This window comes from Gigantopelta aegis, chromosome 4 (assembly GCF_016097555.1).
Source record: "Gigantopelta aegis isolate Gae_Host chromosome 4, Gae_host_genome, whole genome shotgun sequence".
Classification (NCBI taxonomy): domain Eukaryota; kingdom Metazoa; phylum Mollusca; class Gastropoda; order Neomphalida; family Peltospiridae; genus Gigantopelta; species Gigantopelta aegis.
Genome location: NC_054702.1, coordinates 79,657,744 through 79,683,086, shown reverse-complemented (window position 1 = coordinate 79,683,086; position 25,343 = coordinate 79,657,744). Strand labels below are relative to the sequence as shown.

Here is a 25,343-nt window from a genome sequence, read left to right as displayed (position 1 = left end):
TAGTTAATCTCGCACATATGTTTTAGGCTAAGAACTTGGAAATCACCAATCGCGATGGCAGGTTAATCTCAATCAAGTAAACCCCAGTCATGCTTTGAATTTCAGTGTTTGTTTTATTTACCTATTGTTTTCTAATGTAACACTTCGTTGACAACAATTTACTTTAATGGTAACCGCACATGCAATGACTCTGCTTGGCCTATTAACGTGTAGCGGTCTGGATAAGATAATGTGTCACAGCTGCCGATACAAGATACCTTTTTGGTTCATCAATTAACAACGGATAAGATGTCGCCGTTATATTCTTTTGATATCGGTCCAACACGGGATAATGCCCTGTATTTGAGCAATTGACATCACCGTTCCTGGCGACATAAATAGTAGGGCCCTAAATGTAGGGCCCTACCGAATACACTGAAACATCTATTACCGTGTGTCACACTGTCGTACCCTCATTTAAATTTAATTATTTTGATTGTGGTTTTAGATAGCAACCATGAGTTTGCTCAATTATTTTGTCCCCGGGGGGAGAGCAAAAGCGAAAACGTAACAATGACGATGGATCACACTTGACAAAAAACCAAACGTACAACACGACAAAAAACATGATTTAAGTGTTTGTTTTATTTTACTGTTATACTCGTAAATGTGTAATGTTACAACACTTATATAAAAATCCAGTTATAATTGATCAGGAATTTGGGCTAGTGCTTTATCTTGGTGGGCTAGTGGTTTTCACAAACCCACTAGCCCTGTGGCTAGTGACTTTTCAAAATATTTGTCATACTCTGGTTTAACGTACACTGCCATTGGACGATTTGACACCAACAAACCAGTCACCTTGTCAGTACTAAATATGACGTCACCACGATTTGGCAAAGCATACACAATGACGTCACTTAGTTTAAAGTGTTTGTGTTTACGTCTTTCTGGTTTCAGTGTTAAACTTGTAATAAAATAGTAGTTTAATGCAATTCATTATAGATTTTTTTTCTTTCTTCAGAATATATAGAACTTTAGGCTTGGAAAATTATCTGTGAACCGTGAATAAAATACAAAGTTGATGCAATACCCAGAACAGTAAAGTAGTTTACGTCGTTTCTATATACATGGATATGTAGCCAATGTAGGCTATATCAAAAATAAAGGCTTAAAAAATCAACCCAAAATAGCTGGGATAATAAATAGAATAACAAACGCGGAACCAGTTATTATCAGATTTATGTCCCTCGTGAAATCATTTTCACTTGTCACTCGCTAAAGCTCGTAACAAGTGGAAATTATTTCACTCTGGACATAAATTTGATAACAACTGATAACTCATTTATTATCCTCTATATCATTCTTAACATCAGGGCCCAATTTCACAAAATATTGTAAGCTAGTTTTGCATGTAAACGTAAATCTACGACTAAACCGCAATTCTTATTACTATTATAGTTCAACAAATATAGTTAGAAGAACACATATTTTATTTTATTTTGTCTTTAAAATACTTCAGCTTCCGTAATGATGTAATTTTTTGTATGAAGTTGATGCCAAACGTGCAAACACATGACCAGTACAACTGCTAGTAGCAGATGTAAACTTGCGATGTTTAGTAAAATGGGCCCCTGGGTTTCTGCCAGAGGATACGAAGTGTAAAATTACTTACCCCAAATTTTGTAAATTAATGAATACATTTTTATGATTTTTAGAAAGAGAAGTGCTGTTTATTATTTGTCAAAGTACATGAAATTCACTGTACAATTTCAAAAGATCTCAAACCCATGATAACGACCTTGTTGGGGGCACTTATAATCTGTTTTGTTTTTATTATATACCCTGAAATTATTTTATGGCAGAAAGCCTGACCCCACATTAGTGTGTCTTTTGGTTCCTGTCTACCTGTAAGCCCGGGGCGGAATTTAGCTCAGTCGGTTGAGTGCTCGCATGAGGTGTTTGCATCACAGGATCAAACCACCTCTATTGGTCCATTCAACTATTTGGGGGTTTTCTCATTCCAACCAGTGTGTTTTCCTGTCTCTGGGAAAGTATGTAAAAGATCCCTTGCTGCATTAGGAAAAATGTAGCAGGTTTCCTCTGATGACTATGAGTTGAATTACCAAATGTTTGATATCAAATAGCTGATAATTAATTAATCAATGTGCTCTAGTGGTGTCGTTAAAAAAAAACCTAAAAAAAAAAGTGAGAAAATAAAAGTGTTATGTATTTTTTCAAATCTCACAGTTTTTGTTGGTGTTTTCAGCTGAAAATTTTAATTGGAAAATGTGGTTATCAAACAAACCTTATATTAAAAGATGTTACTGCTAGTACAAACATAGCAAGCATTACAACGTGCAGATGCTGTATTTTCCCATGTATTATGTGCAGCTACATATAATACACACACCCTGGGATATCTATGCATGCAAGAACAACTTGGGATGGGGTTGTGTTGCATACCATAACTAGGTCACTGTGACCTACTTTTCATGGTTTGCTGCACATTTAAGGAAATGTTTGTCTGGGCCATATCTTTCAGACTAATGCATGAAGGACCTAACATGTAGGAATACTTTGGATGAGGTTGTGTCACATTCCAATTGAAGGTTTATTGCACATGAAAGTGAATTCTTGTCCGGGGCATATCTTCCGTATCAATTTATATAGGATCATCAAACCTTGTATGCAAGTATAACTTGGGATGGTGGTGTCACTGGTAGGGGAGTATAGTGAGCCATTTTTAGGTCATTGTGACCTACTTCATACAGATTACTGCACATTAAGCAAATCTTCCTCATTTATTTAAGCAGGGCCATTAAACAGACAACAAATCAGACAGCACCTTCTCCAGTGGGTGTAATATCATCAGTAGTTGGTCCAAAACAAATTGTTATCCATCCCATTACACAAATTGCACATAATTATAATTTAATCATTCACGTACCACATTCATTAATGTGTGTGCTTCACATTTAAACTCCTGATCTCACTACTACTCTTGATATAGGCTAGGCGAACTGTATTTACTGAGATTTATTACAGTACCTCCCAGCAATTCCATATGTATTATAAAAGTATTAGTAGATAACACCCAGTTTATAATAATATTGTCTCTAATTTTCTTCCACCCTTAGCAGACCTTCATATTTTACAGTAAAGATCGTTTCCAGTACCGTGTCGCTAGCGTGTCAGTAAAACCACGGAACCAAAATTTCGTTTCCTCTGATTATTATATCGAGTACGACTATTCAACAAAAATAATATAAGTTTCCAATGGGTTGCCATGATCATAAGCCACGGAACTGAAAAAGTGTTTCCTATAAAGTTTGAAATCCTATGGCCTGTCTAGTAATTCTTCCCACCCCTTGTAATGGAGATATACAGTAATTGTCAAGAAACATCGACCAAACTGAAGAATAGTTTGAATCATGTTAGTATTTGAATTGTTACCATGTCACATTTTCACATACAATCTACACAAGTACATGTAGCACTTGGTAAGTTGTTGGACCTATGAATTTGGGACTTGATTTTCATTGACAATAATTGTTTCCAGATTTTGATCATCGAAATGGGTTTTACTTTTTGGTTGTCTTTGTCAGCTGTTTTCTACAGGCATCATTATGATGATTTTGGTTTTTTACAACAAAGTTTTTTCTTGCAGTGCTAGTTTTTTAATGCTGTTTAATATTACAATAATAAAGAACATTTGTTCATATATGTTGCCTCTGGCAACTAATGTGTGTTTTGAAATGATGAATATTATGGGTGGGGAGTGAAGAAATACATTTGTCTCAGTGCCTGCTGTCTGTAATGTATATGCCTGAACAAAATCAATTAACCTTAAATATGTGTATTCTATACCAACAAGCTAGCCTACTTTAAAAACTATATATATGTTTTCTAATCTTTTTCTTCTTGTAGTATTCACCAAAAATAGTGGGCTTGGTTTCAACATATCTTAATATTCAGTGCTCTACAAAGCGAGTAAAATTCCTGACATGGCGCTTAAAAACATTCCCTGGCGTCTAAAAAAAAAAATCACATTCGCCAGTTGGCGACTGTCCAATAATTTTACTTTAATCTGTAAACAAAACTGGACATCGGAAAACACTGTGGACTAGTAGCAATTTATCTTCCATAAAACGTGTTTTCTATCGGTAATTTGTTTGAAAAATAAAAGTTTGAGACATGTTAATTGGACTATGAATAACGATTTTCCAGTATTCAAGAGTAAACACGGTGACGTTAAGTGGGAGTTAATACTTTGTTATGATGTTATCAAGCGTTTGGAATTAATTCGGCCCCAGTTCAGTTTTGGACCAAGTCGGTCCTGTCCCATTTAGAGCCAGGTTTTATTTATGTATTAAAATGACATTGTTGAGCCACTCTGTCTTTACTTGTTTGTTTGAAACTCAAACGTTAATTATTTTAAATGTCGACGTGTATATTATATATGTGTTATGCTGCGCTCCAATCGTCTCGTGCTTATTGTGATAACGGGTCCCTCCACGATAACGACATAACGACGTCTCCAATCGTGAATGTAATTTTTATCACGTCGTAAGTCATGTTCATTAGTGGAGGATGAAAACATCTTTCTATTTTCATGACTCGACTTTAAACGGCTTTAAAGACACAACTATTTACAAAACAGTATTTATGGATTTACAAGGCAGTATGTATTTAAACGAAAAGTAAGGTACTTCTAGTAACACATTAAGCCTGGTAGATATTATCACAATGCTTTTATTTATCTTTTAATGAGTATTGCAGTTTAAATGCATATTTTAGCAGTGCCATTAAATTCGCTTAAATTCTTTTAATACTATTATTGGGTACGGGATTTGATAATGATAGTTAATAGTCTTTCACTGTTTTACTGGAACCGGAAACAAACAGTAACTTGTAATTTCTATTTAACAACTAGGAATCACCTCTTCACGAGTTCATTCGAATGCAGTCCTAATAATAATTACGGCATTAGTAATGTGCCGTAAAATGGCAGATAAATAGATTTAACTACAAGTATATATTAGCTGGCTGGCGACTAAAATATTATGCTTTACTGGCCAGGGGAGAGTAAATTTGAACTTGCTTTGTAGAGCACTGATATTTTTAATGATGGCCTTTAATTTACAATCTATAATGTCCAGATTTTTTGTTTGTTTGTTTATTATTATTTTTTAAAACTAAAGTTGTTGAATATATTTGTTTTTAGCCATGTAATGTAATTATATAGGTAGTATTAAAAATCTTTTTGTTCCATTGAATAAAAATGTCTTTTTTAAAACGTATATTGTTGAAAGAATGGAACTTTTTATTTTATTTTTTTAGATGAATTCCGTTTTGGAATGCAACCACATTACTGGACATTATTTGATGTAGATTGCACAAATAATATTTTAAAGACCACAACAAAACTATCACACCCATCAAATGTTAGGCTGTTCGTGAAATAAAAACCATGTCTTTGAAGTTTTATTATTTATGCACAAGAACATTATGTGGTCTCGTGAGTGCAGTAAACAAATGAAATGTTACATTATGATGCTTTGTCTAGGAATCCTTTGATAATACTAATTACATTTAGAATTTTTATCACCAAGTGTCTGTCACCATCAGTTTTCTTTGATTAACTCCTTAGATGTCTTAGTGTTATTACATAATGAAAGTTAATTCCAGATAGGAATGTAGTTTTGTACTGTAATCTTTTATTGAAGAATTTTGAGATCAAACCTCATATGTATGGGTGTCATAATGTATGTCATGTATAATTCTTATGTTTAATTGCTTTGTTTGGGTTAATGTTTTTTTTTCTTCTCTGTTTATAGTATCTTGGATGTATCGAGGTTTTTGACTCGAGGGGTATGCAAGTCTGTGAGGAAGCCGTCAAAGCACTTAAAGCAGTAAGTATTAATCTTATGTGAAACGTTTTTATGTCTGTTTCAGTGTTCAGTAGTCACTGTTGCCTCCACGGCTACATATTCTTTATTCTCACAGTTATATACCCCACTGTGTTCTGGAGATATAGTCACCTGATATCTTTCAAATAGTCTCCTACTTTAAAAGATAAACACATATACAGATGAGTTTTTACATAATTTGCAAAAAAATCATTCTGTGATAACTACTAGTGTTATCAATTGCCTTTAGTTTAATTTTATTATATCATATCATATTACACATATATTGTTATTAATAAACTATTTTATAGGGTGGTTGTGATGGTGGATGCAACTGATTTACACTTCTATACTTAAAAAATTATTTCTTTTGTGATATAATAATACAAGATCTACATGTATGTACATATAAAGAACAATAGTAACAACTTTATTCAAGTACTTTGTTCAAGTACTTTACACAATAGCTGATGTGTATTTTATGTGCTGGGGTGTCGTTAAACATTCATTATTCAAATACTAGTGATTTATGGCAAAAACTAATTGTTTTTATATAACTTGCAAATTACACAACATGTTACATCCAAATTGCTATTGTATTATGTAAAAATATGGTGTGTATAGCATTGGAACACATTTTCTCTCAATCAAAAACTCCAATACTGGTTAAATAATTGTATAACTATTTATTCAGCTGACAACCAGCAGACAAACACCAATATTCTGTACTTAATTAGTAGTCTTTGTAAAGTTCAGAGAATACAGAAGTGGTAAACAATGTATGGACAAAGCGGTTAACAGTATCTGAAGTAGTGTGTATATGAGTAATGACCAAGTCAATAATTTAAGAAGTCTGTATCAACCACCTCCAAACAATAGGGCAGAGAGTTCCTTGTTAGCACCCTGTGGTAAACTGATCAGGACATAATTAGATTGTTCTTGTGATTTACTGATCCCAGTGTTGACAAAAGGTCAAAGCAATTTCTGATTTTGGAGAGGGCCATTTTCCTTTCGACCCATGCAGATTTCAGATTTATGTTCTGAGCTGTATCCCTGATCCAAATGAAATTACTTATGGCAGAATATTAGATGTGGACAAAATCCCTAGAAAGAGCAGGGATGTACTGGTTCTTAATTATCAACAATCTAATGCCAGGGAACATTTTGTATAATATCGCATTGCGATTCGCTACGGAAGTTTCAGAGATCCCTACACCATTTTAAAACATTAAACAGTACCGTATATCTTCGCCTATAAGTCAAATTTTTTTCACCCAAAAATTATTTTATAACTTGGGTCGACTTATAAGAGGGTAAAAAAAATTCACCCAAAAATATTACCGTTTTGGGGATTATTTTACAAGTTTTATTGTTGAAGTTTGCCCTGTATTTATACTCAGATATGTTAATTTGACACATTTGTTTTTTATAACCCTTTTTTTTTTTACATTAGAACGGTTTTGGTTATGCAAAAAGGCGAACGATCTCACTCGCATGCCAAGAGAACAGTCCACTTAGTTAAAATAACAGTCATCACTAATAGCAAAAATGTCAACAGTACTAACTACCTGTTGCCTGAGTTTATTTTGAAATCTGGTCACTGGCATTAATGGTTGTTCAAACAATGTTTTGTTGGTGATTAACTTCAGCTTAGACTGATATCTGCAGTTCACTGGAGCAATAGGGACATACATAAAAACAAGTGTACTTTCCAGAGTTATCCTCCTTACATGTATTAATATGGCGGCAAAACATGTGATTAACTGATACTTTCAGTTTTATTGTAGTGATCTGTTGTCAGTGTTTATAAATAAAGTTGTTGTCTGTGCACAAAATCATGCTGTACAGTGCCATACGGTAACAGCCAAACAGCTTTCACTATCTACTAAGGGAATATTTCGTTTTAATGCTATGTTACTTGTTTGCGATGTACAAAACGTTAAAACCGAAGTTTGTAAAATAATTTTCATTTGTTCAAATATTGTACATTATTGTTCTCATGTGCTGAAAATAAGAAATACTTCAATATTTATAAGTTGTTTTTCATGGGTCGACTTATAAACGGGTCAATAAAAAAAATACATTTTCAGGGCTTGAAATTAGGGACTCGACTTATAGCCGAGATCGACTTACAGGTGAAGATATACGGTAATTGCTAATCAATTTTAAATTTACTAAAAATATTGCTAATCAAGATTTAAAAAAAAGAAAAATGTTCCCTGAATGTATGTTCTCCAAGTATAATGTCCTTCATGCTTCTTTTACAAAGTCGCGAATAAGTCAACAGCAGAGAAACAGAATTACATTAAATATTTTTTTAGGATAGATTGATTTTCTTTCTTTGTTATGTTTCAGTGATTTTTAATACATGAATTGGAAGCTAGCAACACAAGTGATAAACCTATATCTAGTAAACATGATTTCTGTTTGAGAGATTTATTGGAACCATAAAAATTTTCACCTTTTGTCAGTTTGTCATCAGTACAAAGAATTCACTGATGGATTACTCTGACACATATAACAAGGAAAATATCAAAATGGCCTATGTGGATCATGACTTGCATGTACGTCTTGGGAAAAGCTTTTCATTATATGACTGTCTAGTTCGTGCTCTGAAATTTGTATTGACATTTCATTGAATGGGGCCTTGATAAATGATGCCAGTAATATTGTTCGGATGTTATTGTCACTTAATCAATAAAGAGTTTCCTATTTTAAGACACTGCTTTGTCTATATCCTTTTGATGCCGTTGCCTGGAAACCTGATAGGTCAGAAAACTGGTCCCAATCATGATGATTATCCTCGTTGTGTACTAGTGTTCTTGTAATTATAGAAGAGAAATTGTTCATTGTCTGTCTCACACAATATTTTTGGTGTTCAAGAGGCCAAAATTTATGAAATTGCAGGATAAACAATAATCTTCCTAGTGTTGAGAACTGGTCTAGACTGGATGGATATGGAATTAGTCTTGCCTCGGTGGCTCAGTCATCATGTCATCTGGTTTAAGTCTGATAAGTATGGAACCAGCTTTGGTGGCCTGTGGTCGATCCCCGTCAGTGGGTCCATTGGGCTATTTCTTGTTACAGCCAGTACTCCACAACTGATATATCAAAGGCCGTGGTATATTCTGTCCTGTCTGCGGGATAGCATGTACATGTAAAAGATCCATTGCTACTTATTAAAAAGTCACTAATCACTAACAACTAACAAGCATGTCATGTAGTCTTAATACTTTCAACTCTAGTTCATTATTTTGGACTGAACCTTACATTTTTTTATTTTTTTGAATTAATATAATTTTGTTAAGTATATCTAAAATCATTGCCATATCGATAATCATAATTTGCTTTTTTTTTTACACAATGTAGTTTGTTTACTCAATGAAATCCAAATAGCTTTTATCATAATTTGATTTATTGATTTTTCTAATGATCGATTGGGAAGACCGTACAAGTTAGACCAAATACCTAGTGTCTGCTGTCATGCCTCACTGTAAGCAGAATCATCCAATCAATTATTGCAATGCAAGTCACTTTGTATTGTTTGCATTTCATTTTAAGTGGTGTGTAACTCTTGACTGATCCCTATTAGAGGTGTTAAACGCAGGGTTAGACACTAATGCTTGCCCCTTCGACCCAGGCGAGTAGAAATTTTTTCCCCTTTGTTTCATGGACATGCCTACAATGTTTTGTATAATTGTTTTGTTTTATCTTGTTTTGTTTTTATTTTCAAAATTATTTTTGTGTCCCATTCCAGGCTTTCTGCCAGAAAATAATTTAAGTCATGTAATTAAAAATAAAATAGACCATAAGTGCTCTTAAAAGTTGGATCTAGATCTTTTTGGAATTTAACAGTTATTTCGTACATTTTAACACAATTTGAACAGCAGTTATCTTAGTATGATCAAAAATTACATTATCTATTTATTTAATTGCCAAGATTAGGGCATGTAATTTCTATCATGGTTAGCATCCAGGTGGCAAACGCCTTGCATTCAATCATTCAAATTACATTCGCACATTTTGTCAACCCATAAAAAGCCTAGTAGTTTTGGTTAGACAGAGCACCATTATTTATAATTATAATTAATTAATGGCGAAATCACATCTGCTTTTCTGTCGAGTAATCCCAAGCAAGTTTATAGTGCTTTTAATTACAATAAGTGATTAATGGACTTATTATCCATAGATGTTTTGGAAGAAGAAAGGTATCGATTTGAGTGAGATGGAGAAAGAAGTAAGAGAGGGAAAGGGAGAAGTGAGAGAGAGAGAGAAGTGAGTGAAGTGAGTGAAGTGAGTGAATGAGTGAGTAAGAGAGATAGAGAGTGAAGAGAGAGTGAGAGAAAGAGGAAGTGTGAGAAGAGAGAGAGAGAGTGCAGTGAGAGAGAGTGAGATAAAGCGAGAGAGTGAGAAGTGAGAGAGTGAGAAGTGAGAGAGTGATAAGAGAGAGTGAAGTGAGAGAGAGTGAGAGAAAGCGAGAGAGTGAGAAGTGTGTGAGAGAGAGTGAGAGAGTGTGTGTGCATGCGTGTGTACATGCGTGTGTACATATGGATGCACACAGTGGTGGTTTATGTACATTTAAAAAAAATAATAACTGCTGGTTCATTCGTGACTTGACCTGTGATTGATTGACTTATTGTTTTGCTTTCAGCAGGGTAAAGGCAAGTCACAACGCGCAGTGCTATATGTGTCTGGTGATGCTCTGCGAGTGGTCGATGAAATCAGCAAGGCAAGTGCACGAGTAAATTGTGTTATTCTCCATAAATGTTAGACAGCCTTTTAGTAATTACCCACCAACATCCATCTGACTCAATAATTGCTTAGGTGTGCAAAGAGGATTTTGGGTAAACAAATCAATCTGTCGGCAGTATTTTCTGTCTGAAAGAAATATGTTTATCTTTGAATTACAGGATTGAAAAGAATATCTTTTATTCAAATCAATAATGTACTTTGTAAACAAAGGTTTATTTATGTTGATTAATCTGCAGCAATTACGTTTTATTGTTTATCTTATGGGACCTTTTTCTGTTTATTTATTGTTCTGCTTTTGAAACTCGGTCTAAATTTGTTGTTCTGAAAACTAAACCCTAATAACATACAGTGTTTAATTTGAAAAAACAGAAGGAATATATGCTCGTAAAAATATTGACCTTCCTCACCCAAACCCACCACTGAAAAAGAAGAAAAATTCTTCATTTTAGCTTCCAAATACTTTGCTAAACTCCTTGAACAATTATTTCTTTTCTGTCCATACTGAAAGCGGTGCTTTGGTGTTTTATTGTTAATCTGTTTTATATGACCACTTATCACATTACTTTACTGAAGTGTAAGTACTTGGCCATATTTTGATACTTGAAGCCACCAGTGGTAATTGTGTCACAAGTGGCTTAAGTGTATTGGATCCTTGTTTGTATATATAGCATTTACTGACCAAATTGTTAGCATTTTATTTATTTTTTAACTTGATTTTCATGCTTATATCTAATTAAGGTTCATGCACACTGTCTGGGCACATTCCTCAGCCATTTTGGCTGTCTCTCTATGACAGTGGTGTAATGGTTAGCTATTAGTGGTTATGCTAGTTTAGAACCGAAAGACAAGTAGACTAGGGCCGTGTTCAGCCAAAACGAGCAAAACAAAAATGTCCGTTAGACTGGTTTATGCGTTTCGTGTTAAAGCCAATGTCCATGTTGGGAACCAATCAGGTAGTTCGCGAACGTCGGGGAAAACGTTCGTTGGCTGCTCTCAGTGTGGTTATTGGTCACACTTGGCAGTCAAGAGAGATCCTTGCGGACATTTAAAAATACGATTACGTGCAAGTAAATCTTGATGTAAATTTGTAAAAAAAAAATAGTTGTTCGCATCATTGAATACTTAATTGCTGGTTCGTTTGTTTATTTTCGTTGTCGTTCTTAATTTTGCATTCATGCATATCGCAATCGCGGGAAATAAACATGCAGTATTTAGACAAATTGTGGTTGAACGTACATGGAATACAATTAGTTTACAATAATCATGACATTTGTTAGATAAAATACTTTTATAAATTTGTAGACTGTGAAGTGACATCTCCAAAGTTAGCTGGATTTTAAAAAGACCGTAAATTTCAATTCATTATCTTTTTAATAAAAAACAACTGACGTAAATGGAATAGTTATAATAACGTCAAGTCAGCATTCTTAGGCTACGTATTTTACAAGCTGACATCAACAGCAAGCATTTAACACGACGCATGGGCATAGGATCAAAGGTACCAAAAAGTGTGGGGGGGGGGGGGGGGGCACACACATGCAAAATATATTAGAAATATATTTTAAAAACATCGCTGCTGTTACAAAGTACACTATTCTGTCCCCCCCCTTTCCTACACCAGTGAGACATGGAAATCAATAACAGCAACAACATGGCACAAATTATGAAATTGTTGGGGTGGAGAATTGATGGGTTAGTTTGAAAAAAAAAAAAACCCACAGTTCAAACCAACATAAAGATTGCTATTTAAAAGTAAAATCAAAGTAATATATTAACTGCCCCTGCCCCCATTGCAAACTTTGATTTTGATCAGGGAATACGGTTTCGCTATTCAGATTTATTCCAGTTTGCATATAATTAACTGAAAAAGATGCATTTTCATATTGCTATTTAAATACTCTATACAGTACTGCACAAAACAATTTTGGCTAAAACATTTTCATTATGGCTAATAAAAATCTCATTTGGCTAATATTTTGGCTACAGGTATTTTTAATCCAGGGTGTGTTAATAGGACTAAAATGAAAAGTAAGGATGGTTAGTATAATTATAAATGACAGTGAAACATGAACAGATTTTAATTTTATTGCTGTATATTATTATCAGTTTGGTGACATTTACCCGGTACATTTTAACAATTAAGTTATGCTAATTTTTGAGGAGAGCAATGACTCTCACAAAAAAAACTCAGGGGAGCTTTTTTCAGCACCTGAAGAGTTTACAAATGGCAGTCACTGGATTAGTGATCTCACACCATTGGTGTGGTGATCTCACACCACTGAGATGTCTCACTAGGTCAGTGGTTAGTGGTTAGTGAGAGAAGTTTGTTTAGTGATCTCACACCACTGAGATGTCTCACTAGGACAGTGGTGTAATGGTTAGTTATTAGTGGTTAGTGAGAGAGGAGTCTGTTTAATGATCTTACACCAGAGATGTCTCACTAGGACTGGTTTAATGGTTAGTGATGGAGAAGTCGATTTAATAATCTCACACCATTGGTGTGGTGATCTCACACCACTGAGATGTCTCACTAGGTCAGTGGTTTAGTGGTTAGTTATTAGTGGTTAGTGAGAGAGAAGTCTGTTTTGTGATCTCATACCACTGAGATGTCTCACTAGGTCAGTGGTTTAGTGGTTAGTGAGAGAGAAGTCTGTTTAATGATCTCACACCACTGAGATGTCTCACTAGGTCAGTGGTTTAGTGGTTAGTGAGAGAGAAGTCTGTTTAGTGATCTCATACCACTGAGATGTTTCACTAGGTCAGTGGTTTAGTGGTTAGTTATTAGTGGTTAGTGAGAGAGAAGTCTGTTTTGTGATCTCATACCACTGAGATGTCTCACTAGGTCAGTGGTTTAGTGGTTAGTGAGAGAGAAGTCTGTTTAATGATCTCACACCACTGAGATGTCTCACTAGGTCAGTGGTTTAGTGGTTAGTGAGAGAGAAGTCTGTTTAGTGATCTCATACCACTGAGATGTTTCACTAGATCAGTGGTTTAGTGGTTAGTGAGAGAGAAGTTTGTTAAGTGATCTCACACCACTGAGATGTCTCACTAGGTCAGTGGTTTAGTGGTTAGTGAGAGAGAAGTCTGTTTAGTGATCTCATACCACTGAGATGTCTCACTAGGTCAGTGGTTTAATGGTTAGTTATTAATGGTTAGTGAGAGAGAAGTCTTTTTAGTGATCTCATACCACTGAGATGTCTCACTAGGTCAGTGGATTAATGGTTAGTTATTAGTGGTTAGTGAGAGAAAAGTGTTTAGTGATCTCATACCACTGAGATGTCTCACTAGGTCAGTGGTGTAATGGTTAGTTATTAGTGGTTAGTGAGAGAGAAGTCTATTTAGTGATCTCACACCACTGAGATGTTTCACTAGGTCAGTGGTTTAGTGGTTAGTGAGAGAGAAGTCTGTTTAGTGATCTCATACCACTGAGATGTCAAACTAGGTCAGTGGTTTAATGGTTAGTTATTAGTGGTTAGTGAGAGAGAAGTCTATTTAGTGATCTCACACCACTGAGATGTCTCACTAGGTCAGTGGTTTAATGGTTAGGTATTAGAGGTTAGTGATCTCACACTACTAGTCTGTGCTGTTTCTCTAGGACAGAAGTTTTATGGTTAGTTGTCAGTGGTTAGTAAGAGAGAAATTGGTGTTGTGATCTAGGTCAGTGGTTTAATGGTTAGTTATTAGAGGTTAGTGAGAGAAGTTGGTTTAGTGATCTCACACCACTGAGATGTCTCTTTAGGTCAGTGGTTTAATGGTTAAGTATTAGAGGTTTGTGAGAGAGAAGTTGGTGTAGTGATTTCACAACACTGAGATGTCTCTCTAGGTCAGTGGTTTAATGGTTAGTGAGAGGGGTCAGTTTAGTCATCTCACACCACTGAGATGTCTCACTAGGTCAGTGGTTTAGTGGTTAGTGAGAGAGAAGTCTGGTTTAGTGATCTCACACCACTGAGATGTCTCACTAGGTCAGTGGTTTAATGGTTAGGTATTAGAGGTTAGTGAGAGAGAAGTCGGTTTAGTGATCTCACACCACTGAGATGTCTCTTCTCTAGGTCAGTGGTTTATTGGTTAGTGAGAGAGAAGTCGGTTTAGTGATCTCACACCACTGAGATGTCTCACTAGGTCAGTGGTTTAATGGTTAAGTATTAGAGGTTAGTGATCTCACACCACCAGTCTATGCTGTTTCTCTAGGACAGAGGTTTTATGGTAGTTGTCAGTGGTTAGTAAGAGAGAAATTGGTGTTGTGATCTAGGTCAGTGGTTTAATGGTTAGTTATTAGAGGTTAGTGATCTCACACCACCAGTCTATGCTGTTTCTCTAGGACAGAGGTTTTATGGTTAGTTGTCAGTGGTTAGTAAGAGAGAAATTGGTGTAGTGATTTTTGTCAGTGGTTTAATGGTTAATTATTAGAGGTTAGTGAGAGAGAAATCGGTTTAGTGATCTCACACTACTGAGATGTCTCTCTAGGTCAGTGGTTTAATGGTTAGGTATTAGAGGTTAGTGAGAGAGAAGTTGGCGTAGTGATTTCACAACACTGCTGTTTCTCTAGGACAGAGGTTTTATGGTTGGTTGTCATTGGTTAATGAGAGAGAAGTTGATGTAGTGATCTCACACCAAACCTTTGAGTTCATAAAAGTCAATGTGGGTGGTAGCCTATACAGGAATGTGAACGTAGTACCTGCCAAGCTCAAGTCTGTTGGCTAAATGAAAACACCACCAAAGCCAGTGATACTTGTTAGCATCAGTTCAGTTTCATTTAATTGCATACACCATTACTATTGATTCAGTTAAAATCCATTCAGCTTGTATGTGCATTTATTTAGAGAATATATTGCATATAAAATGAAATGGATTCCAGACTATTCATCTTTTTTATTTCTTCCAGTTCTTCGTTTCACTTTGCTATTTTTAGTTAAATTGCACATTTGGAGAAGATAATTTACTGGGTTAAATTGTTTGTCAAGCTTTGGTGTCTTGTCCTAGATGCATAAAAAGGCTCAGTTTGGTAACAGTAATTGTCAGACTGACAGCAGGTATAAAATGTAGCCAGTTCTTGGTATAATAAATGAGACTGTTAGGTGTCTGAGTCATTAATCTCAGTTTTCCACTGCACCCTGCAGCCTGGGTTGCTAAATGATGCTATCGACCAACCAATATATTTGCAAAGTGCAAATTCTGTTTTATGTTATTGCTTAGATTCTGTACGATTTATTCTGCTTTAACATTAATGATACATGTCATCAGTTAAAAAGCAGTGATATTCCTTCAGTGGATGTTGCATCTCAACACCCAAATGTTATACATTTCTCTGGTTTCATGATTAATTAATGTCCCTGCACTGATTACTGGTATGTAATGTCAAACAGGTGACCCATGGGATGAACAGTGAGCACGTAACCTTTACACACGGATAGTATTACTGTCTAGAATAATGTGTATTGATTTGGGCAGCACAGCACGGAATGTAGCCAGCCTTTTATTTAGTTTTTTGTATTTGGTTTTTACAACAGGCTCAGCAGTAAATTTGCATCTGTAGTATAATAGGGAGCGGGACGTAGCCTAGTGGTACAGCACTCGCTCGATGCGTGGTCGGTCTGGGATCGATCCCTGTCGGTGGGCCCATTGGGTTATTTCTCGTTCCAGCCAATGCACCACGAATGGTATATCAAAGGCCGTGTCTGTGGGATGGTGCATATAAAAGTTACCTTGCTGCTAATCAAAAAGAGTAGTCCATGAAGTGGCGACAGCGGATTTCCTCTTTCAGTATCTGTGTGGTCTTTAACCATATGTCTGATGCCATATAACTGTAAATAAAATGTGTTGAGTGCCTCGTTAAATAAAACATTTCTTTCTCTCTCTTCTTTCTTTCTTTCTTTCTTTCTGTAGAATAATAAATCTTGTGAAAATATATAATTGCAGAATATACAAAGAAGCTAAATATTCTTGTCTCAAAACAAAATGAGTAGCTATGTACATTTTTAATGTTGTAAGCTTTTACTTAATGAGTTATAAAGGCTAAATTCCTATTATGAAATTTCAAATATATTTCATGATTTGTTCCTTTTTTGTGAATGCAGACAAATCAGATTACAGAATTGTAATGTGTTTTGAAATTTTACTCAGCAATGAACATGTTAGAATTTTCCCCATTGAAATCAAATTGCTGCATAACTAGTACATGTTTACACAAAGATATAGTGTTTCGGTCCTATCCTATTTCTGTGACTGAAAATTATGTTTTTAGGTCCACAAACTAATAGAGAGATATTTTGGATATTTAGAATTTACATTTTTTTTAATTAAATTTATAATGAGAATTTTAAAGTCTATCTATTTGAATTTTATTCTGGAACTTGGTATTACGATTTCCTGGAGAACACTTCACGAACAGAGAAATATATTTGACTTTTTGATTTTGAGGTCTATCTTATTATAGAGTTTCCATTGGCTTGTTCTGTAACTTGGAACAAGATCCTCTGGGCTACTCTCCGTACACTAATAGAGAGATATTTAGTGGCCATACACCTACTTATTGACCTAGCAGCCTTATGTCCGATGGTTTAACCACTGTTCCACTGAGGCCAGTAGTGGAACTATGTTTACCACTTGCTTAAATAATAAATATTTCTTTTCTTAGAGCATGATAGTTGATCAAACAATAGAAAAAGTTTCTTTCTGTGCACCTGACCGGAACCACGAGAAGGGCTTTGCCTACATCTGCCGCGATGGAACAACCAGACGATGGATGTGTCATGGATTTATGGCAGTGAAAGAGTCCGTAAGTGTCAGTAACTTTTTACTACTTTTTATGGGTGTTACGTTTTGTGTGAACCCTATCACCCACTCACACCATTTGGGTTGTCTCAACACAAGCCACAGCAAGATAATCCAGTAACCAATATATAAGTATAATTTTTTTTAAAAATGTTATTAGATAATGTTCTTTGCATGATTATAATTGGTGAATAACATAACTATAAATGTAACTTCTCTTTTCGAATGGCATTTTACAAAAGTACATTCTTCTGCATCTTGGTTTATATATATTTATATAATTAATGCATTTCCACTTGCTTGTATCACATACCTAGACATTCAGTTGATTTGATTTTTTCAAATTCAAAAACGTAAAAAAATTTCAAATTCCAGGCTTTTTGTTATTCTGTAATGTTTTCTATTCTATCATTCTGTACCAAATTTAAGAAAAAGTGTTCTGTGCATTATTTTGCTATGTGTTCAGAAAGCATACAGATATCTATAGTACACATGTACCTGTAGATTGTGTTTGGAATGTCCATCATCATATTCCTTTAGTTTTCCAAGTGGAGTCAGACTCGCATGCTTTGCCACAGCTCCTGTTTTAACCATTCTGTTTGTTTTGTGAACAGTTCACAGTTTTAATTTACCTTCTGTTTAATCCTCAGAATTATGGGGTCCAGTATAAAAAAGTATATGGTTAATAATTAATTTTTTAACATTTAAGGTATTGCAATGTCTGGATTGTGATAAAAATCAGTGTTTCTGTTTATTAACTATATTATTATAATTTTTATTATTTAAAGTATATCTCTTTTCAGTCACAAAATATTCTTTAAATATCTTTAGGAAAATAAATAATAATTGTCACTCAAATTGTGTGTTTGGGGTGTAGGGTAATTCTCTGTTGTATTAATTTTTGTCTTGACAGCTTAATGCTTTTTTTCCTATGGCAATATTTCTGTCTCTCTTTCTCTTGCTATTTCTCTTTCCATCTTTCTCTTGATAAATTTCCAGTACTTTTTTTTAATGCAGGACCACCATTTTAACCTATCTCTTCTAATAGATCATATCATTCTTTCACCAATATACATAACTTTCAATTATAAATATGTTTTATCCAGAATATGTGTGCCATCACTGTACATATATACTCAACAAGAAAAGAAAGTAAATAGTATATGTAATGATACTCTGTTTATTTTATCACATTGACAAACTCCTTGGATGACATTTTGGAAAAGACAATGCACTATTGTGAAGGAGATTTGTGTAATTAAATGTGACATTATGGATCTATGCCGACCTCATAATGATCATCAACACCACTACCCAAAAAAACAAAAAGCAATCCTCGGTTTTGCAATCTTCTCCTCGAACAAAATCAAGGCAAGCTGAAGATTACTCTCCTAAAATATGATGCTAGGCAAACAGTCACATGTAGTTACAAATAAAACGTATTAAATTATTTATTGCAACGCATTAAATGTGTCAATCTCATAAAACGTTCCAGGCGAGGGGAGCAGGTGTGACCACTGGCCTTTTCTGGCTAAGACTGGTTGTTTCAAAATGGGTTGCCTGACCATGGTCGCCAGATGTATGATCTCAGTTGTTGTTTTACAGTTTGGACGGTGATGAGCAAAAATGGTGACTGATCTTAACTTGTGGCCTACCATTACTGAGAATAATGTTAAGTCATTTGCTAAGTCTGTGTAAGCCAATCTTATCACACCAAAATTTCTGACAATTTTTCCGATATTGATTCCTGCTTGAAGCATTGCAACTGCTCTTGTGATCATTTTGGGTCAAGCGTGGCATGGTTAAAAGAAATGATAGGATGTTTTTTGTTTTTTACACAGTGTTGTAAAAGTTAAAAAAAAAAAAAAAATGGGCTCAAGTGTACAGAAAAATATTCATTTGCTCTTCCCTTGAGCCCATGATATCACTAATTCAGCATTCTGACACAACATTTGCATATATTGTATGCTATAATGGGAGATATGTGCTCAGATGTGATTTAAGATACAATAATAGGTAGAAATAAGAAAACATTGTTGAGTGTATGTAACAGAAATGGCATATTTTGTTATTGCCCCATAACTGATATGTCAAAGGCTGTGGTATGTGTTGACAGGCCTCCAGATTTCACAGAAATAACTGTTTCTTGTAACATGTCAGTAGAGTGGCGACAAAAATCACAGAACCAAAAATCTGTTATCCATTAATTGTTATCTAACACCAACACCTATTTTTACCCCAAAAACCCCCGTGTTTCGGATGTGTTCTTATGATTTCAGGACATAGACATTTGAAATGCCATAAAATGTGAAATCGTGAGGCCCACTATGAGAAAGTACATATAAAAGATACTTTATGGAGAAAAACAAATGTAGCAGTTTCCTCTGAAGACTACATGTCAGAATTATTAAATCTATGACATCCTGTAGCTGATGATTGATTAGTCCAAGTGCTGTAGTGGTGTCATTTCATAAAATAAACATTTAAACTTTTGACAGTGGTCATTTATTCAATAGTGATGTAGGAAATTGGTTGTACTGTGATTGGTTTAAAATGATTGTTACTGTTAGCAAAAGACCAGTTATTTCAGTGTTGTAAATATTCCTCATTTTGTTGAACTTTTTATATTTAATTTTCTTTTATTACATCCGGTTATAGTATATTATGCTTTAGTTATTTCCTTAAAAAGAAATATAAATACAATAAGCTATGATTGAGTCATTCTGTGGAACAAAACTTTCATTTCAAAAATTTTAAGCCATGATATGATTCATGTTGAAAACAATGTAGCAAACTAGTTAATACAGATAAATTACAAGCATTATTTGGCAATTATACCCTTAGTTTTTTAATATTAAGTTATTAGTGCATGACAAATGTAGTTTATTACAATTGGTACACTATATAACTGTTTCTGTTATGAGGGTTGTACATGCATGAGTAAATACCTGTAGTATATGATGTATATGGGCTGTTCAACAATTAAACAACACTTTAATAAGAAGGGGTATTGTGTACATGGGGCAGGAAGAGGGATTTGTCAAAAGTTACATAACAGTTGTCTCATTTTTATTTGTAAGTATACTAAAAGGCAAAAGTTATTGTGACATGGATTGTTTGGAGTAATAAATTTGTGAATGGATTTATGGATGTAAATCAGAGAAAATGAGCATGAAACAGCTCGAAGAAATGCAACCAAGCAGTTATTGCAGCGATTGCATGCTGTGTGCAAGAAACATGGAATATTCGGGAGAAATCCTGTCCAGTGTTCACCATAAAAGGCCAGACATTCAGTCGTAAATCATTGCCACTCTGTGCAGCCTTCAGAAGTCAGAAAAACACCATTAGTGAACTGTTTGCAATTTCTTCATGCTACGCCTCAGTGAAAATGACAAATGGTGAGTCATAGGGATGCTTGAATCTGGGACCTTGCAGTGTGATGTCTGACGCCAATTCAACGTCCACAGAAACACCATATGGCATTTATGGAAATGATATCAACAAAACAACCAGATCAGGGACGGTCCCCATAGCGGCCGACCACCTGTGACAACCCTTCACCACGGCAACACTGCAGGAACTCCGGCTGATCCTTCCTCAGATCTGGAATGGCATTCCCAGGAACTTTCTCCAGCGTTTAGTGGCCTCAATGAGACCACAGTGCCAGGCCTGTATCAATGCTCACGGTGGACACAATCGCTTCTGACTGTGTGAACTTCGCTCTGGACCCCTTCTAGTGATGTGGCTCATTTGCATATGACAGTTGCACCCTTTTCATGGACTATTGCTCATTTCCGTACCATTGGACATTTCTCTTTCCATGTTATAACGTTCATACACGGCAGTAAAAACGTATTATCAATTATCTTTATCTTTTGTGTGTCACAATAACCTTTGCCTTTTAGTATAAAATGCAGCCTGTCATTGCTATGTTGTTCTTTAATAGATTATTTTTCTATGTAGTATTTATTACCATACCAAACCAACATAAATACAAGTATTACATAATTTTAGAGGGGAAATGGCCTTAGTTACAAAAAGTTACATGGGGGAGGGTGTATAAATAAATACTAAATTTTGTGTTACATGATTGTTGAACAGCCTTTAAGTAGTGCCACCCCTTTAATATAGAATATTTTCCAGTTCTCTGATCAGTCATATTCTCATTATTTTCAGTTTTCTCCGGCCATGGTGAGCAAAATTATGTAAATGTATTTGTTAAACTGTTCACCTTATTTTTAACTTAATTTCAATTTTGTAATATTATTTTTTTTATGTATGTGCAGCCCAGTGTTTTGTCACCATCAAGAAAGTGCCTACATTTCAAATCCTTAAGTTGTTTTGAGAATGGTTCGACATGTATCCTCATCTTTATTTTTTATTTTATTTATCCCTCCCCACCCCATTATTTAATAAGTGTCAGGTATTTCAGACAAATTTAATCTTTCAAGACATTATTTGCTGGGTTTTAGCTGCTGTGAATCATGTTGAGTTGAAAGTAAGGATTTTAATATTTTTAAAGAAGTCTTCCTTATAAAAGCATTTCTACAAATTGGCAGAAACTATTCATTGCACTTGAAAGAGTTCTTGAAAAGTCCTTGAATTCCATTAATTTTGATCCAGTTTTAATCAAATGTTTTAGCTCTAGACTGCACCATATGGTATTTACGCACATGGACTTTACTGAACATTAATAAGTAGTTGTATATAGAGAATACTAAACTAGTTCCCGTGTGAGACCGTTTATATTACAAGTGTATTTTTAATCGTACATCATGAGCAAAAGTGATTAAAAACACACAAGTTGTGATATAAACGGTCTCTCACGGGAACAAGTATAGTATTTTATTTATTACACCGCATATCAATGAACCAAAATTGCACAGAATTACTTCCAAAATAACTAAACAGATTAAAGACTGGGAAAATGATGTCGCTTACCAAATCACATCATTTTGTGACTACTTCATTTAGCTATTTATCAATGAAACTTGTTGTATTGTGTGACATAGTTGCTCATGTGATCGGAGGTCATGACCTCTCAAAAGATGTATATTTACATTTGAAGAGATGATAAATATCATATGGGTATCTCTTTCACCGCGGTGTAATAAAGTAAAATATTAACACACTAGTCAGAATAAGTAGTTGTGTAGCAAGATTTAGTTGAGCATAGGGGTTCTGTCTTTTGTTGGCTTCTGTGTTCAAGCCAAGAAAAATTTGTGGGGGGGGGGGGGGAGACTTGGATTCTCACTTTGATATCAGGGCTTGAACTTCACGACAGCATAGATTGAAATTGTTATAGTTGCAATATAAATTACTGTACGTCAGGGGCTTTAACAAGGCAATTTGTTGCCTCTAGATCAAAATGATTGCCCTCTGTTGAAGGAAATAGTTCTTCTGTTTTTAAAAGCATTTTGTCTATGGTAAACACATTTCAGAATTTCCATTTTGGTTATAACAAAAACTTTTCAGAATTGTCAAAAGTAAAACATTCTTAAGTTTGATCTGTGACCTGTCAAAGAACAATGGTGTAATATGTAAAGCCCTATCAGGGGACAGGGACACACACAGAGAATATGTTCTAGCTGTAAAATATACATTATTAGCCAAATGCAGGTGCTTGATAATGGCAAAATGTTAGACTTTAGCCAAATAACAAAGGACTGCGTATACCTGGTACATGTAGATATTGCAATCGGTTTGGATTTTAAATTTTGTAAAAAAAAAAAATATTTATTATTAGCATGGTTGTCTTTTGTATTAGAGAAGTTGTTAGGGTTTCAACAGAAACACCATGTCAGAGTGACGTATAGGTCAGGGAAGTTTTTTTTATTATTTTTTTATTTTTTATTATTTGAAGTTGGTTATTATTATATATTTTTTGTAATTTGAAGTCAGTTTTTATTTTGTGTGAATCATTAATGCTATGTTAAACTGTGATAGATAGAAGAAATGGATTTGTCTGGAAATGTCATCTTTTTGCAATCTAAAAAAAACCTTTGTGTGAACTATATTTAATAGGTAGAAACGTTTGTTTTTGTTTTTGTTAATTTTAAACATAATTATGACTTTAAGTATATTAAATAAACGACAAACCTTTAACATATACATAAATCGATGTCCAGTCATATTCTCATTATTTCAGTTTGGTCAGGCCAAGGTGAGGAGACTTATTTATTTTTGTTTAAGAATTCATCCTGTTTGTTCAGTTTTAATTCTAGTTTTTATGTTTATTTACTTTATCAAAGAAACTAATAAGAAAAAGAAATGAAAACAAGTCTTAGTCCAACAGTGTAAAAAATTGAACTAAAATGACATAAGTAATGTTCTTGATGTACGGTGCCATGTTACATGCACAGTATTTATCCCAAACTTAATTAACTCCACTTCATCATAGTTCATATAAACCAGTGGTAACCATAATGCATCTTGAAAGTGGTCAAGTCATAGCATATGTTATTGGGTCATTGTTTTCCATAGTTTCATTGTTGCTATGGATGCCATCTTGGTTGCTGAAGAAGAAACAATTTGACATGTTTAAGCATGCATTTCTAAATCCATAATACCCAATAACCTATAAAAGGCTACTTTACTGATTTCTTAAAGCCACAGTTTTAATGTTCAGATGTTCAGTATTTATATTGGTCAACCTTGTGCATATTTATTTGATGAACTCTGATAATTGACACTTAATCCCCAAAAGCAATTAAAAATAATCAGTTAGATCCAAGTTTTGTTTATTTTTTTTTATTTTTTATTTTTTTAAAGGTACATGTTTCCATATGCAGAAAGTAAGCTGTTGTGATTAATCTACTCACATGCAATGTTAACAAATTTGATACAAATACATGGCAGAAATCATCATACTGATACATTGAAATATGAAACATTATGCAGAAAATAGCACTATGAGTCTGTCAACAAATATTATGTAATCCATTCAGGCATAACAATGACAAAAACATATAGATTCACAGAAAAGAAAATATTCCGACTAAAAGTCATGAAAAACACTATGCAGTGTTCAATAGGAAACATGTACCTTAAATTATGTTATTTTACTTTTCATCTTCTTGTTATATTTACTTTACTAAGCCCAATGTATATTTGTTGAAAGTTTTTGTCAACTTACAATGTGCAATTTGGTATGTGGATACAAATTCAATTGCTACATGGGATGAAATAATCGTGTCCATATCTGTATTCCATATCCATGTGAACACCTCCACTGAAAACAGTAGTTAGCCAGTTTTGTAGTATCCATATCTGTATTCCATACTCATATATATGTGTACATAGCTTAATACTAATAAAACAAAATGCCAATGTCATCGGATATGGCGTTCTCTATTGAACTAATTTTTACATTCATTGCAGTATCCATATCTGTATTCCATACCCATGTATATGTGTACATAGCTTAATACTAATAAAGCAAAGTACCAATGTCATCGGATATGGCATTCTCTGTTGAGCTAATATTTACATTCATCGAGAAATTATCATTCTTGCGTTGTAGGGCTTTACCAAAGGGGTGAAGTTAAATGGTAAAGAATATAACAGAAATTCAGTTATATAATATTTTACATTCAGATTAGTTGGGGTTTTTGTTTGTTTTGTTTTTTAATGTTTTGTTTGATTCTGGCTTTGTGTTTTTATGGAGAGGTATTAATATTGTTATAGATTTATATACAGTCAAACCCGCTTATTTGCATACCCTCGGTGCTGCTCGATTTTGTGCAATTAACCGGGTTAGTCGATTAACCGATAGAGTACCGACTTTCACTTTGTAACAGCCATCCAACTACAAAGTGGCATGGGAGACAGTCTAGCATAATGCGGTACTTCATACCGGAACTATTACAGTTAACACATGTCACATGCAGTTAGATATATTTTTTTACATTTATATATATCTATCGATAT

General features: G+C 34.4%; 1 protein-coding gene across 10 annotated transcripts in view; it reads left to right on the top strand.

Moving 5' to 3' along the window:
• LOC121371168 (protein numb-like) overlaps positions 1 to 25,343 on the top strand; it is a 96,614-nt gene that overhangs the window by 54,793 nt on the left and 16,478 nt on the right. For 4 of the 10 annotated variants that reach the window (XM_041496858.1, XM_041496850.1, XM_041496849.1 and 1 more), the window contains exons 3-7: positions 5,820 to 5,894; positions 10,543 to 10,620; positions 17,278 to 17,418; positions 21,591 to 21,605; positions 23,563 to 23,577. In XM_041496858.1, coding sequence (XP_041352792.1) covers positions 5,820 to 5,894; positions 10,543 to 10,620; positions 17,278 to 17,418; positions 21,591 to 21,605; positions 23,563 to 23,577 — 324 coding nt within the window. Of the gene's footprint in view, positions 1 to 5,819; positions 5,895 to 10,542; positions 10,621 to 17,277; positions 17,425 to 21,590; positions 21,606 to 23,562; positions 23,578 to 25,343 lie in introns of all 10 variants that reach the window. The other 6 variants (XM_041496851.1, XM_041496852.1, XM_041496853.1 and 3 more) reach the window with 6 other exon arrangements.